At 38.7% G+C, this 15713-nt stretch overlaps 1 protein-coding gene across 3 annotated transcripts in view; it reads right to left on the bottom strand.

Annotated features, from left to right (window-relative positions):
- itga2.2 (integrin, alpha 2 (CD49B, alpha 2 subunit of VLA-2 receptor), tandem duplicate 2) overlaps window positions 1-15713 on the bottom strand; it is a 105357-nt gene that overhangs the window by 24423 nt on the left and 65221 nt on the right. For 2 of the 3 annotated variants that reach the window (XM_052010334.1, XM_052010335.1), the window contains exons 9-17: window positions 15345-15510; window positions 12586-12665; window positions 11803-11941; window positions 10214-10359; window positions 8796-8939; window positions 7833-8039; window positions 6366-6496; window positions 3548-3711; window positions 479-630 (exon numbers count right to left, since the gene is read on the bottom strand). In XM_052010334.1, the coding sequence (XP_051866294.1) occupies window positions 479-630; window positions 3548-3711; window positions 6366-6496; window positions 7833-8039; window positions 8796-8939; window positions 10214-10359; window positions 11803-11941; window positions 12586-12665; window positions 15345-15510 (1329 nt within the window). The remainder of the gene's footprint in view (window positions 1-478; window positions 631-3547; window positions 3712-6365; window positions 6497-7832; window positions 8040-8795; window positions 8940-10213; window positions 10360-11802; window positions 11942-12585; window positions 12666-15344; window positions 15511-15713) is intronic. The other variant, XM_052010336.1, reaches the window with a different exon arrangement.

Here is a 15713-nt window from a genome sequence, read left to right as displayed (position 1 = left end):
ACAGCTGATAGAACCATTGCCTCACAGTACCAGAGACTCAGGTTCAAACCTGACCTCAGGTGCTGGCTGTGTAGGGTTTGCACATTCTTTCAGAGACCTCATGGGTTTCCTCTGGATGCTCCAGTTTCCTCCCACTTCCAAAAAATATGCAGGTTGCTAGATTAATTGGCCTAGTCTCTAGTGTGTAGTTAAGTGGTGGAATCTGTGGGAGGAGGGGGTTGTTGATGAGCATGTGGTGAGAACAAAATTTAATAAAATGGGATTAATGTAGAATTAGTGTAAAAGGGCAGGTGATGGTGAACACAGACTCAATGTGCTGAAGGATCTGTTTCCATGCTGTATATCTTTATGAATCTATCTATAGCCTTTATAATTCTTTCTGTATTGTAGTCATGCATAGTCCTCATATAAGCTATCAAAACAGTTATAGTAATCAAGAATGAGCATTTATAAAAAAATAATTTAGGAACGTACTTACTTGGACATAAAAGGTAAGTTCATTGCATTTTAGTGAGTTCCCAACTGTAATGTCCTTCTTTATTGTTCGGTCATGGTTTTCTTGAAACAATCCTCGTGAACTAACACGAGATGACTTGAGATCTGCATCCAATGTTAGTCTGTATCTAATATCTGGTGATTTTGAGAAAGATTTCCTTAATAAGACATTTCCTTTTGAAAGTTTACATCTATTTTATTACCAAAATTATGCAACTATTTAGTAGATTACTTCCACAAGACTAATAACTTATTAGGAATTTTAATGCAGAAAGGTATCAAATAAATTTATCACATTTTCTTGCAATGGAAAGAAAAGTCTAAGTATGATTAATTAGTATAACTGTGCTGTGATAAGAAATGAAAACTAAATACAAAACTTCGATTGCTAGCTCTGCTTCTTGCTGGTTTGGGTAAAAATACAAGCTGTTTGTTGATGGAGAAAGTCAGTGAACAGCCAGAAAGGGTAATAAAAACAGGAAACCAAACAAAAATGCACAGCAAGTTAGGCCACAATTGTAGAGACTGATCAGGATTACTATTTCAGGTCAATGACCTTCTATAAGAAGTGGAAAAAGTTAGGACTGTATCATGCTTTAATGAAATGTGGTACCAGGCAAAGGGAGAGAGGCTGGGACAGTGTGTCATGCGGTGGTGGTGGGGTGGGAAGGGAAAAGATGAAAGATAGCTCTGTGATTGGGAGTGACTAGATGACAGAAGGGTTGATGGTGCTTGGCAAAAATGGGTAGGAATGGGAGAATTAAAGAGCCAAAATGAGTTTAGTGAAGCTGAAAATGACCAATTCAGAACATTACCACAAATCCCTGTCTAAAAATGAGAATTATGGCAATGATATGCAATTGTTAAACACTTTGTTGAGTCCAGAAGGTTGCAATGTTTACGATTGAATGATGAGATACCATTCCTTAAACATCCATTGAATCTCATTAGAAATAGGAAAACTTCAACCAGTTAGCTGAACATCTGTTGTTGGGAAAATGCTGTACAGAGGGAATAGCAGGATATTCAGAAAATCAAAAGACAATCAAGCAAAGTCAACATAGTTTTATGAAAGTGAAATTGTATTTGGCAAATTTGTTAGAGTTCCTTGAGCTAGCAACAAACAGGGTGGATAAAGGGGAACTGTAGATGTAGTGTGTAGGTGCCATACAAAAGGTTACTGCGTATAACAGGAGTGCTCAGGTTTGGAAGTAACTTATTGCCATGGATAGACAGATAACTGTCTTATCTGAGTCATGCTAAGTGGGTAATTTTTGGATTGGCAATCAGTAATCACAGGATGTTGGAAGGATCAATATTGTGGCCTCAGTGGAGGGACTGAGTGTACTGCAGCCAAATTTGCTGATAAAGTTGTGAGCTACAAAGGAACATCAATAGGTTAGGTGAGTGGGTTAGAATTTAGCTGAAGGAGCATAACATGGGAAAATGTGAGATTATCTACTTTAAATGGAAGGATTAAAAACATTATTATTTAAATGGTTTGAGACTAGAAAATGTTGTAGTAAGGAGAATGCATCATGAGCAGTGTGTACAGTGCACTGAATTGGATAAAGTACACCTAACTTACTGTCTTATCTGCAAAAATTCTTTGCAGAAAATAAAAAAAACACAGGTGCTAGAAACCTGTTTGACCCAAGCAGTTCTTCCAGGTGAAGCATTGATTCACTTATACTTCTTCCAATCCACTGTACTACATTTGGTATTCACAATATGGCCTCCACTACACTGAGGAAATGAAATGCAGATTGGGAGATCACTTTGTGGAACACCTGCATTCAGTCTACAGGAACTTCTAGTTGCCCGTCGCTTCAATTCACCATCCTACTCTCACTCTCTGTGGCCTTCTGCAATGTTATAATGAAGTCCAATGCAAGCTTGAGGAACAACTTTATACCTTCTGTCAGGGCACGTTGCAGCCTGCTGGGCTTAATATCAAATTCTCCAACTTTACGTAGCGCACTCTTTCTTTTTGTCTATATTAGAACTGGTCATTTCTGCATCATTTTGGCTCAGTATTTCTTATTCTATTCATATAGCCTGGCTTGCTCAACACGTCCCACAGTTTCTCAACACATTACACAGAAAGCTTAATGTGTTTGTAAATATCCCCATTAACTAATTTGGACCCATCCTATCAAAGATACTCCCATCCTTCCTCCACCTTCTCTGCTACTTAAAACTGTTTTTTTTTCTCTTTCCCAATTCTGATGAAAGATTCCAGTTCTGAAACATTAACGGTTTCTCTTTCCATGGGTGCTGCCTGAGTGTTTTCAACAATTTTGGTTTTTATTCTATATTAAAAATGTTGGCTGGTCAAATGGTGGGAAGAAAGGAGATAAAATGAGTACAAGATGCATCCTCTGCTCTTACAATGGGAAGTGGCACGGGAGAGTAGATTTTTATGGGCATAATTTAAAGAAAGCAAAGGGGACTGATTGCTCAGAAATGCTGAATGAAGAAATGAGGGAACGATTTGGGGTGGAACAGTGGCACAACTGGTGGAGCTGTTACCTCACAGCTCCAGTGATCCAGGTTCAATCCTGACCTCTGGTGCTGTCTGGGTAGAGTTTGCATGTTCTCCCTGTGACCACATGGGTTTCTTCCGGATGCTTTGGTTCCTTCTCATGTTCCAATAATGTGCAGACTTGGTACGTTCCACCCAATTGGGTACAGTAAATTGCCCCGAATGTGTAGGTGAGAAGTAGAATTTGGCGGGGGGGGGTGGGTGTCAGCATTTATAAGAACTTAGGAAGGATAAAGTGGATTAGGGTAGGAGTAGTGTAAAAAGAAAGGATGCTGGATTGGGGCTGGAGAGCCTGTTTCAGTGCTGTATCTCTCAATGACTATGTGTTTGATAGTGGAATCATGTTGGAGGTGGTGACTTGAGATTGGGTTGACTTTAAAGGATATTCAGGGTCATTCAGATTTTGCTTCTTAATGTACATTTGGTAACATTAAATGATACTACTGATGTTCACACTGCATAAAATATTTGATCTGCAAAATAAAAACAAAATCAGATAACCCTTACCAATTGATGATCCAGGTTTTTCAGGTTTAATTGTAGCTCGGAAGCATATTTTGATTTTGTCACAAATTTGATTATTTCCATTGATTATGCAAGATTTGTTCAAAATGTAGAGTTTTGTTGGTTCAAACATCACTGTAACACTTACATTTGCAATGCTTCGTGACCTGAAGAAAGTAATAAAAGCTCTGTTGTTATATGTTGTGTTTAGCAAAGCACTAATTAAATTAAAGCAAGTGCAGTTAGCACATTATGAAAGCTAAAACATCAATCTATGGGATAGGTTCCATCTTATCCTAAATGCATTGACCACATACTATGGGAATAGAACTTGGTCATCACACAATTTATCAACAAGGCATGGTTACAGAAGGATGATGAAATATTGCACCTAAAAAATTTTGCACATTTGCTCTCTGGTTCTGGGCAGCATTAGTAAGGCCAATCTCGCAAAAATATTCCCGAGTACCCCAGATAGTGTGTTTGTGCTTCCACCTTGCAATCCTGTGCTCCTTGTGATGATGTTCTTTCCACAGTGGCATTAGGGAGTGGTATTTCGGGATATTGACCCAGTCACATTAAAGGTGTTGTGACATATATCTGCTGTGCGGATGGTGTGTGATATGGTGGGATACTTGACCTATTTTACTCTTGTTCTTATGAGATTGTAGGACTCAGGAATTTTGTTGAATTAATCTTCAATAGTTTCTACTTGTAGACTGAATTCATCTTCACAAGGCAGTGTGGTGGAATTTCTACTAATGCTATTACAGGCTGGCATCTCCATAGTTATATTCAGGGTTATAGACATTGGATTCCATTGGTTTCCTTCACTGCTGGCTCAGTCTGGCAGCTGTACCCTTCAGAACTTAGCTCATTCAGTCAGAGATAGCCTATTGAGCTCCCCTTTGTACTTGATTTAAAGATCCCCAATTAGGGTAAGTATGGATATTTTCTTATAATGATGTAAACAATCAAGAAACAAAGCATGTGATTATTAGGAACAACAATATCTTCTATTTATATTGTGTGGATTATGTGGCATAAACATTACAAGGTACTTCCTAGGAGCATTATCAAACAAAATAGTGATGCCTACCCACATAAGGAGATGTTTGGGCAGTTGACCTGGTAAAAAAATGATATTATAAGGAACATCCAAAAAAAGATTAAAGAGAGGTACAGAGGTGAAGAGCATTTGGCAGATGGAATTTAATCCTGATGAGTGTGAGGCGAAACATTTTGGGAAGTCAAATGGGGGTAGGACATACAGTAAATGGTAGTGTGCTAAGGAATATGAAAGAACTGAGAGACCTTGGGGTTCAAGTCTATTGATCCCTGAAGGTGGCAACACAGGTGGACAGGGTGGTGAAGAAAGTGTATGGCATAATGTACTTGTTTTCATAGGTTGAGGTATAGAATGTAAAAGTTGGGACGTTATATTGCAACTTTACAAGACACTGGGGGATAACCTGATAGAGGTATATAATATTATAAGAGGCAGACGGTCAGAAGCTTTTTTCCCATGGAAGGGGTATCAAAAACAAGAAGGCAAAAGTTTAAGGAGAAAGGAAGGAATTTTAAAGGGGATTTGAGGGAAAAGTCTTCTTACACAGAGAGTGGTTGATATCTGGAACTCACTGCCAGCAGAGGTGGTGGAGTCAGATACTATCATTATATTTGGACTACCTTTAGACAGGCACTTAAATAGACAAGGCATAGAAGGATATGGACCGGATGTGGGCAAATGGGATTAACATAGATGGGCAAGAAGGGTGGAATGGACGTTGTGGACTGAAGGGCTCATTTCTGTGCTGTACAGCTCTATGACTCCATGGCTATGGCTCGAAGTATTCTAGAGCTAAGGGCCTTGGTAGCTGAACAGTTGGTTTCCATTAGTGAAGAGATCAAATTTGGGGGTGCTTGGAAGCCGGAATTGGAAGAAGGCTGGTGGAGAGGCTTATTGGCTCAGTAGCTTATAGGGATGGTGAAGAGTGCAGAGATAAGGAGACTATATAGAGATTATAAAAAAAGGATGAGAATTCTTAAATCAACTTAAGAATGTTAACAAGAAACTGTTATAGGTCAGCAAGCAGAGGGCTGATGGGTGTGGATTTGGTATAGGTTAGAACACAAGCAGTAGATTGTTGGGCAAACTCATGGAGAGAAGAAGGAGAAAGGCCAACTCAGAATTTGTTGGAGCAGTCAAGTCTAGAGTTAGTAAAGGGCATGAAGATTTTATCTGCAGATATTATGTAGACGGAACTGGGCAGCTTTATGAGGAGGGGAGGAAAAGCACACACAGACATCTCAAGTAAGCACTGCAAAACCATGACAGAGGAGGGATCAAAAGCATTTTGACAATGTTAAATTTACTCTCTTCATTTCTACAAGTTGTTTTTGATTTTATTTCCCTTCAAGTGTTGACTGTGTCCTCTACTTTAACTCTGCTGGGTAAGATGAAATAATTCCATCCCTTTGCCTCCACATATGCTGCTCAACCTGCTGAATTCTTTGAGTGGTTTATTTTTTGCTCCAGATTCTGGCATCTGCCGTTCAATGAGATGAAGTAATTTGTAGTGCTCAATATGACTTAGTACCTTTAATAATATGTCATAAATTCCCAGTCTTCTCCTTTTATCCCAGCAAATACCCAATTTATGTAACCAATACAATGTAGAAAATGAACACTATTGCATTCAAGCTGCAGCAGAGTATGCAAACATTAAAAACCACACTCCAGGTCCCAGACTACAAGGTACAATTCAGCTGCAGATTTACCGTAACATTTCAGAAACCAGAAAGAATTATCTTCTCCTACCAAAGTTGCACAACATTCCCAATGGATCCAATTGACAGATCTGTGATAGAATCGCCATTCAAATCTTTCTGTCCATCAATAGAGAGCCCAAAATATTGCAATTGTGAGCTGATTTTTGAAGCTTGTATTTTCTGGGAAAAAAAATCAAAATAGATATAGAATGTTAATTTATTCTGATGTAAAATAAAGTGTCAATTTTGATTAAAACCTCTAGCTGGCCTAGGTTAAACCTGGGCATAGATTAAATTTTCAAAGGTCTTTTTGATCTCCAACCTGTAAGATTTTAGTGCAAATTATGACGTTTAGTTAACTCATAATGCTAGTGAATTGAAGGATACCTTTTGAAATGGATTAAATTGTACTGAGGTAAAAAAAGAACTTCCAATTACTCCCTACTTTTCATGGCCACAAGACTTTCAAAGGAGTTTGCTTCTGAAGAAGAATTTTATCAACAGTGATCACCTGAAAAATTGTTGTTGTTGGGTGATGTGTGAAATACACCAGATAATTTCTATGCAACAGTGTGCCAGGAAGAGTAATGCAATAATAAACAGATTATAATTTGAAGTATAAATTTTGCCCAGGGCACCATGTAGATATCCCATGCTTTTCTCCAAAATAATGCCCTGTATTTTTTAACGTTCTCCTGTGGGGTTAGGAAAATGATATCAACCCACAGTCTGTCAGTGCTGAACAAGGATATACTGTACGTTGAGATTTTGTGCATTGATCTCTAAAATGAGACTGCAACAAGAGTCCTAGGTAGGGGTTAATGTCAGCTATGGTTCAGTTGGTAGCAATCTTACCACTGAGTTAGAAGGATGTGCATACAGGTCCCATTCTAGAGAAAAGGAAACAGTCTAGCTTGACAATTCAGTACGGTACTGATCGAGTGCCACACTATCAAAGCAGTGCCCTCCAGGTGTGTAGTTAAAACTGTGGCCCATTCTGCTTTTTCAGATGGGTATAACACATTTCATGGCCATATTTCAATGAAGTCCAAAAGGAGTTATCCACATTCTCCTGGTCAATGTTTATTCCTCAGTTAATATCACTGAAACAGGCTATCTATTCATTATTATTTGTGGGATCTCACTGTGCACAAATTACCTATCACATTTCCTAGCTTACAACAGTGACCAGACTTCAAAATTCCTTTGTTGATTGAGGTTTGGGATGTCATTAAAGGCTCTATATAAATGTAAATCTTTCTTTTTAATTCAGAGAAAAGATTGCCATCACTGACTCATGGCTGACTTACTACATCCAACTTATGGGTGATTGTTATAGAGACAGAATGGTTTGTTTCTAAGTATTTTTTGTCCTGTGGAATGAAACACATTCTGCTTTAACCAGTTTCTGGAAAATAACAAAAGTAAGGATTGCAGCTAGCTACTTAATACAACAGAATGTTACATCTTAAATATTTAGCCTGCAATTCCTTTGGAAATATCAGGAAGCTCTTACTTGTGTATGTTTTGGTTTGATTGATTTTTGGTAGCCATTGTAAATGTAAACAACGCCACGGTTGTCATCTTCTACAGGTGCACCGACTGCCACATCATGGTAACCATCTAGATTGATATCGGAGATGGCAGCAATAGCAGCTCCAAATCGATTGTTCCTTCCATTATCTGGTCCTTCTAAGATGCCATTCTTTTCCAGATTACCCTGCTGAATCACAAATTCCAGTTTTAGGCTAGATTGATGATGATGCATTCCACAAATAAATAATAGCTCTGTTATAACATGTGTTTCCATAACAAGAATTGGTTATAACACGGTCGATGGATTAGGGAACACTACTTGCATTATGCTGGCTGAACTGGTTATAGCGCGATGGTGATCGAGAAAACCTGCTTAAATTTGTGCTTTGAAGGCACTACAGCATGTTCTGCTATAACACGACTTTCTGTGAATGACTTTCTTAGGAACGTAACTATTGTGTTATAGCAGAACTACCTATACAGTATGTATTATTTTAGAATGAATCACCAGCCATTTAATTTCTTTGGTTTAAAAAACTGTTGTGCACTGAATTGCTTTTCTTGACAGGATAAATATCATTTGACAGATTTTACATTTCAGTTTGAGCCTCTACTGTTCACTCTTGGTCCTATAATTATGAGTCAATTAACTATCTTCAAGTATTAATAGATCCAATGCTCTTGAGTGACAGAAAATTAAATTTATTGCACCGAAATACACTGAGAACAAGTATTACATTGCTGCTGTGTCGCAAGTGTGTTGCTGTTATGCGTGGAAGTACAAATGGAATAGCTGTGTAATGATGGGGGTGATATTTACTATCAGCAATCCAATGAGTACTTAATTAGGATAAATTGAAGTTGGCACAAGGTGTGTTCCCACTGAGAAACTACTGTTCAAATGGTCAAATAGGTATAAAAATCGAGTCAAAAGATCTTTTACCTTATTGACAGAGAACACATACACTCTTCCTTCCTCATTTTTATGGCGACCCATAAACATGGGGGACCCAACTAATAGTACATCCGTCAGTGAGTCTTGGTTAACATCCATAGAGCATAGTACGCTGCCAAAATATGAGCCAAGCTGCAAAAAAATGAATCAAATGATGCCATTCATTTGAATATTTCAATTATACATTTGTTGGTTAATATTGGAACTTCATGTTACAAAGTCTCTACCATACATACACCCTATTTTCCCTCTTTTGCAATGAAACCTTGTATGTTCTCCATCAACACTATAATAATGATTTCTGCATTATCCTGCATTTCCCTCTGTATTGGAGAACATACACGGCAGTGGTAAAAAGGGCAAAGAAGAGCATTGGGTCTCACTTCATTATTCTGGGACTTCCTGGGATGTTTCCATAATATGACTGCTTGTGTTAGACCCAGGCCCAGATAGACCCAGGCCCAGTGTGTGAATGATAATGAAGTGAGATGACGAATTTCCTGCTTGTACTTGTAACAAGATGAGGGAAGAGGAATTTTCAGCCTTTATTGTGGAGGGAGGGTTGAGGGCATTTTCTCCTTAATTTCAGGGAGGATGGGTATCATTTTCCTATTTGTATTCTGATGTCACTGGGGAGTGGAGGCAGGAGAGGCACTTCCTGCCTGTATTGTAATGACATCCTTTGACATGATGTGGAGGAAGGAGGGGAAAAAATCCCTTCCTGTGTTATGTAGGTGGTATCTTTGCCTAGATTGTAATGAAATATGGATGATGACATTCCTTATCCTGTGACATTCTTGCTGGATGTCTCTGCAGAATGTTTTCAATGAAAAAAATGACACTGAAACTTGCTTTAGATCTGCACAGGTGGGAGGATTCCCTGGTGTTCTGAGACAGCCTAAAAATATGGATGCAAATAAGGAATTTCTGCTTCATTTTGGACTGCACCCAAGCGCACAGTGAAACCACAAGGTGAACCTAGTGCCTCAAGTCCATCCAATCTTTCTAAATGGCCTACGTAAAATTAAACAAAAACTGCCTTTCAAATACCCTTTAGGCACCTGTAGAGAAAATGTTCCCTATATTTATTCAACCACGGGAACAACTATATAAGGGACTGGGCAGGTGACTGTTCCACATGTAGTGAAATGTTACTTTAGTAAATGAGCAGGGGTTTGGGATATACATGTAATTTAGTGATAAAAATTGACTATTATAATTTTCTTAGCAATTTGAATTCAACATTATTGGTCGCTAATAAATTGATAACCCTTCCTTCAAAAACAGGTTTGGTTATGTTGCAATAACATCATCCTTATTTTTTCGAACAAAAGAAGAAAGCAATGGAATTGTATACCAAAACAATTAGTAGCTAAAAGCAAAAGCTGGTTTAGTAATGTTCATACCTGTTCTCCTTTTTGTGTCTGCTTAATCAGCACTTTGTCATTTAAGCCAACTGCATAAATAACTATTTGGCCAGTGTGTTGGAAGCGTGGTGCTCCGGCAACATAGAGCACAGAATCTGGTGTTACTATTGATGTCACAGCGTAGCCTGTGAATGAAAAATATAAATACTATATCAGTGAAGGTGATATTAAATCATTAGTATTGATTTTCCAAATGTAAAATATATATTTTAAATGCATGAGTTTTAAATGGTTAATATATTCCATATTGTAAAACCTATCTCCTAGATTTGCCTAGTGACAAGAATAAGCCTCGCCTGGTTTGACAAGCATTTGGATTGCTTCCTTTTCCTCCTGGAGTTTTGGCACTAATTAGGTTGAGATTACTTCAAGCATCCTCAGTGTGCTTTGAACAGAATCCATGCATTGCTGCAGATTTGGATTATTATTCCAGGCGGATGCTGCTCCTTGCTTATACATGGATACATGGATATGCAACCGTTGTAGACTAAGAAACTTAGAAAGCAATGACAATGGCTTCTATCCTATGAATCATGTCTCAGACTCAGCCTTAAGACTTCAATACTGACCTCCTAGGTTAGGGGAAATTAACTTATTTAGTTTCTCGCCTTTGCTGTATATTGCCACTTGATCCTATAATATGAGAGGGCCTTGGTACAGGCCTGATTCTTCTGTGATCTTGCAAAATAAGAATCTGTAAGCAAGCTGTGGGGGGGTGGGGGGAGAGGAGGGGATTGTTGGGGATAAGAGAAGGATGTTTGGACCTTGCCATTCTCCGCATCTTGGTGAGCAAGATCACTCAACACTCAAGACCCTGACTTCAGGATGAGCAGTAACCCTAGAATGTATTGGGTAATATAAAGGGATAAAGTTAGCGATTATGGTTATCTTCCCCCTTTCCTTCTTCACACTTCAAAACATTAAGATAAATAAGATATCTTTATTAGTCACATGTACATCGAAACACACAGTGAAATGCATCTTTTGTGTAGAGTGTTCTGTGAGCAGCCCGCAAATGTTGCCACACTTCCAGCGCCAACATAGCATGCACACAACTTCCTAACCCATACATCTTTCGAATGTGGGAGGAAACTGGAGCACTCAGAGGAAACCCACGCAGACACGGGGAGAACATACAAAGTCCTTACAGACAGCGGCCGGAATTGAACCCGGGTCGATGGTGCTGTAATAGCATTACACTGACTGCTACAACAAAATATACCCTTAAATTAAGCTGCTAGAGGGTACATTATAAAACGTATGGGAATGCCTTTGCCTGTCTCTTTTTTCTCCAGTGAGCAACAATCCATGGCAGCTCAGCAGAGATTAGGAAGTGCATATATACTGCAATCCACTGCCGCATGGTGTAGCATATTGATGTTGATTGTTGTCCTATTCATTATTGGCTGTGATAAAGGACGTTTATGGCTATACTGGAAATTTTGTTTGCTCTTTATAACATCTTAAAATTTTCACCTCTGCTCTTGTTTGTTTTAAAGGTGAATTAATAAATCAGAAGCTGAACACAACATCGGTTTAGAACAAATGGGATTAAAATTGAGGCTTACCCAAGTATGTACTGTCATTTCTATCTTGCAGAATGTCCTGAAAGATTTTCTTGGAAAATATAATAGTGTTGGTAGATGATTTATGGACAGTTGTGCCTGACCAATCATAAGCTCCTACTGCTCCCAGTATCAGTAAGTCCTGAAAAAAAGGATGTTTATCTTCAATTGTCATATTTTTCAAAAGGTGTTGCAATGGATTTTTAAAAGTTGTGCTCATCAAATTAATGGATACTACAGGTGAAAAATGGAACTCCACCTTGTTTTCGGCCCCCAGAGGTAGTATTGATCATGTCCAGGACAGCTATTGCAGAGTGAAGTTTCCTTTATCTCAAATTTGGAAGCAAACCCCAATTGCATCACTATTTTCACAAGCTATTGTTTAACCTTCATGAGTGGGTTTTGCAGACCAATGCCAAACATTTTATAAGGAGCCAAATCTGCTACGTAACCACTAAAAACTGGTTTGAGTTTGTGGAAATTTAATTTGCAACCCACAAGAAAACTTTCATTCTGTTTTTCAGATTAAGTTCAGGTCCAAAATGAAAGATCAACATAAAACATCTCTACACTTCCCAATCATTCCAATGTTCTTAAACATTTGGCTGCTTTTACAGCACTTTTGGAAATTCAGACCCAGATGGTGAAACTAACCAATCCTATCGAAGACATTGTTGGTGCAGAAAATGGCTTTTATGCTCTAAGTATCATGGAATGGAAATAAACAGTTCTCCACTGTGATAATTATGACAGATATAATGAAAGTCACACAAGAAAGGTTCAAACCTGGCTAGGTACAATGTGTGCACTGAATCCTACTTGTGCCATTTCCAACAGGAAGGTATCTTCATTCTTATTGCTGGTGCCTTGTGGATTTAAAACAGTAAGGTATAAGGTTTTTAAGCATTATATTCACAGAAACATCATATAAGTTATCTCTGTCACATGTGTTTGGTCAACCTGAACCAATAAATCATGTCTTCCTTGTACATTAATACTGGGACCATGGTCTAAGTTAAGATGAAAAGGTCATGGACAGTGACAGGATGGTGTGAATCTCTGTTTCTGGATACAGAATCTCTGGTCAGGTAGCAAGCAGGTTCAAAAGCTCTGAGCAGGTCTTGTTTGGAAAACACAGCAAAGAAACCATGACCTTCATGGAACAAGTATAGCACCTGCTCACCACAAGTTTGAAGTCCCTGATATTATGACCTCACCTCTCTTTATCATCAACTTCAGCACTGTGTAGGAGACTTGATTACATTACTTCATAACATCATTTCTACATTCCAGAATTGAGGTAGACAGAAACAGATCATTTGATCCAATCAATTTACCTTGGTGGTCATCTTCAGCGTATGCAGAAGTTTTAATCCTAGGTACCCATGGTGAACCCAATTTCCCTTACCCCTTTTTCCTTCAGCCAGATACCTACACTATATATAAACGTTGATATGATCTCTGTTTTAGTCACCAACTCCAGTACAGACTTACACTGCCTCACAATCCAAAAAATATTTTCCACGTTGCCTTAATTTACTTTTATTTGCTATGAATACATGTTCCCTTGATCTAGATGTTACCTAACAAATTAGTTATTATAGTGCTATTTATTTTAACCATGGGATTAGAATGTACTAATTACATGATATGCCATAACTGTCATTTATGGGCTGGATCACATCCCTTTGGAAATTTGACTGGACACTTATTCAGGCTAGAATGTCTATTGCAATTTCCACATCCAATGTACATCTAATTATGTAATTTCCTGTGCAGAGCTTCTTTTTCAGTATTGGAAATGTAATTCAAGAGAAAACACTGTTGGACACTTCTGTGACAATTATATTTTTACAGCACAGCACTGGATTGGGACCTCACTAAAATAAGTCACACACTTTTCTCCCATTCTTTACGCCCAAACTTCCAATACCACCAAATGTTACCAACTTAGTGACATGGTGTCATAACAACAACCTTTCCCTCACTGTCAGCAAAACAAAAGAGCTGCTCATTGACTTCAGGAAGGGGGGCGGTGCATATGCTCCTGTCTACATCAATGGTATTGAGGTCGAGAGGGTTGAGACCTTTAAGTTCCTAGGAGTGAACATCACCAATAGCCTGTCCTGGTTCAACCACGTAGACGCCATGGCTAAGAAAACTCACCAGTGTCTCTTCTTCCTCAGGAGGCTAAAGAAATTTGGCATGTCCCCTTTGACATTCACTGATTTTTATTTATGCACCATAGAAAGCATCCTATCTGGATGCATCATGGCTTGGTATAGCAACTGCTCTTCCCAGGACTGCAAGGAACTTCAGAGAGTTGTGGACACAGCTCAGCACATCACAGAAACCAGCCTCCCCTCCATGGACTCTGTCTATACTTCTCACTGCCTCGGTAAAGCAGCCAGCATAATCAAAGACCCCACCCACCCCGGACATTTTCTCTTCTCCCTCTTCCATTAGGCAAAAGATACAAAAGCCTGAAAGCACATACCACCAGGCTCAAGGACAGCTTTAACCTGCTGTTATAAGACTATTGAACGGTTCCCTAGTATGATAAGATGAAATCTTGACCTCACAATCTACCTTGTTATGACCTTGCACCTTATTGTCTACCTGCACTGCATTTTCCCTGTAGCTGCGACACTTTATTCTGCATTGTTTTTCCTTGTACTACCTTAATGCACTGTGTAATGAATTGATCTGTATGAACGGTTTGCAAGACAAGTTTTTCACTGTACCTTGGTACAAGTGACAATAATAAACCAATTCCAGTTCCATCTCCTTACCCACTGATCTCACCCTGCCTCTCCAACCAACCCCAACTTCCATCCTCCAATCTATTGAGGCATATAACCTGAATCACCCCAGATTTACAATGGGAGTCGCTAAACTCTAACCCCCACATCCCGGGGAATTAGAGATAAAGGCCTCTTAATCCTTGATCCCCACCCGCTAATTTTAGCCACCTACTTATTGCCAACACCACACCATCCCCTCCCCAACTACCAGCTCCTAATCTTGCTAACACCACCCTATATGCCCCTATCTGATTGCCGAATCTATTCCAGGCCCCAGTAGGGTTTATGACTGCTGAGCATTTTGCCTGGAACCTGATGTTGGGTAGCACACCTTTACTAGCAAGAATATACAACGTTCTTTCATAACACATGAAACTAGCAGCCATGGGCCCGTGAGAGAATCGGTAATTGCCCTGTCACTGCTGCCTTAAGGAACCCTTTATTCTGATTTCTTCTGCCCCATCCTTCATAATTTTAAACACTTAAACCAAATTCCCCTGGAACATCTCCTACTCTAATGTAAAGAGCTTAGGTTTTCTTTCTTTTTTCATGTAATTCTTCCATATGAGCTGTATCTTACTGAACCTGTGGTTTACCTCCACTATTGCCTTAGCATGCTTCCTACTCTTTGAAGCTGCACTTTGTGAGGCTTTGAAATGGATTATTTGATAGAAATTTCCCAATTTGCTATATAAAAAACCTAAGGACTTAAAATGGAAGAAAGCACAAAGAACACTTTACCTTCAATACTAAAGATTCGTTCTTTGAGCGCACCAGCTATTTCTATCAAGGCAGCTTCTGAGGATACATTGAAAAAATGTTTGTCTATTGGAACACTTGCAATAGACTTGATTTCCTTGATTAGGTTGTCTGGGTTTATCCCTTCTCTGTTGTAATAACCAAGAACCTATGAAAAATTTAAAAAAATCATCAAAATATTTTTTATCAACTGTTTTAATTAACAATACATTTTTACAATTAATGAATATGAATATAAATGTCCCAGTAAATACTGCTTAGCACTTGTCTGCTACCACAGCCAACACTAATTTCTGAAATGAACTCTGAAATAATGAATTTCAGAAATATATTTTTAAAGAGATTTTTTGT

This window comes from Pristis pectinata, chromosome 2 (assembly GCF_009764475.1).
Source record: "Pristis pectinata isolate sPriPec2 chromosome 2, sPriPec2.1.pri, whole genome shotgun sequence".
In the NCBI taxonomy this organism is placed as follows: Eukaryota; Metazoa; Chordata; class Chondrichthyes; order Rhinopristiformes; family Pristidae; genus Pristis; species Pristis pectinata.
This window is presented reverse-complemented; position numbering and strand designations above follow the sequence as displayed.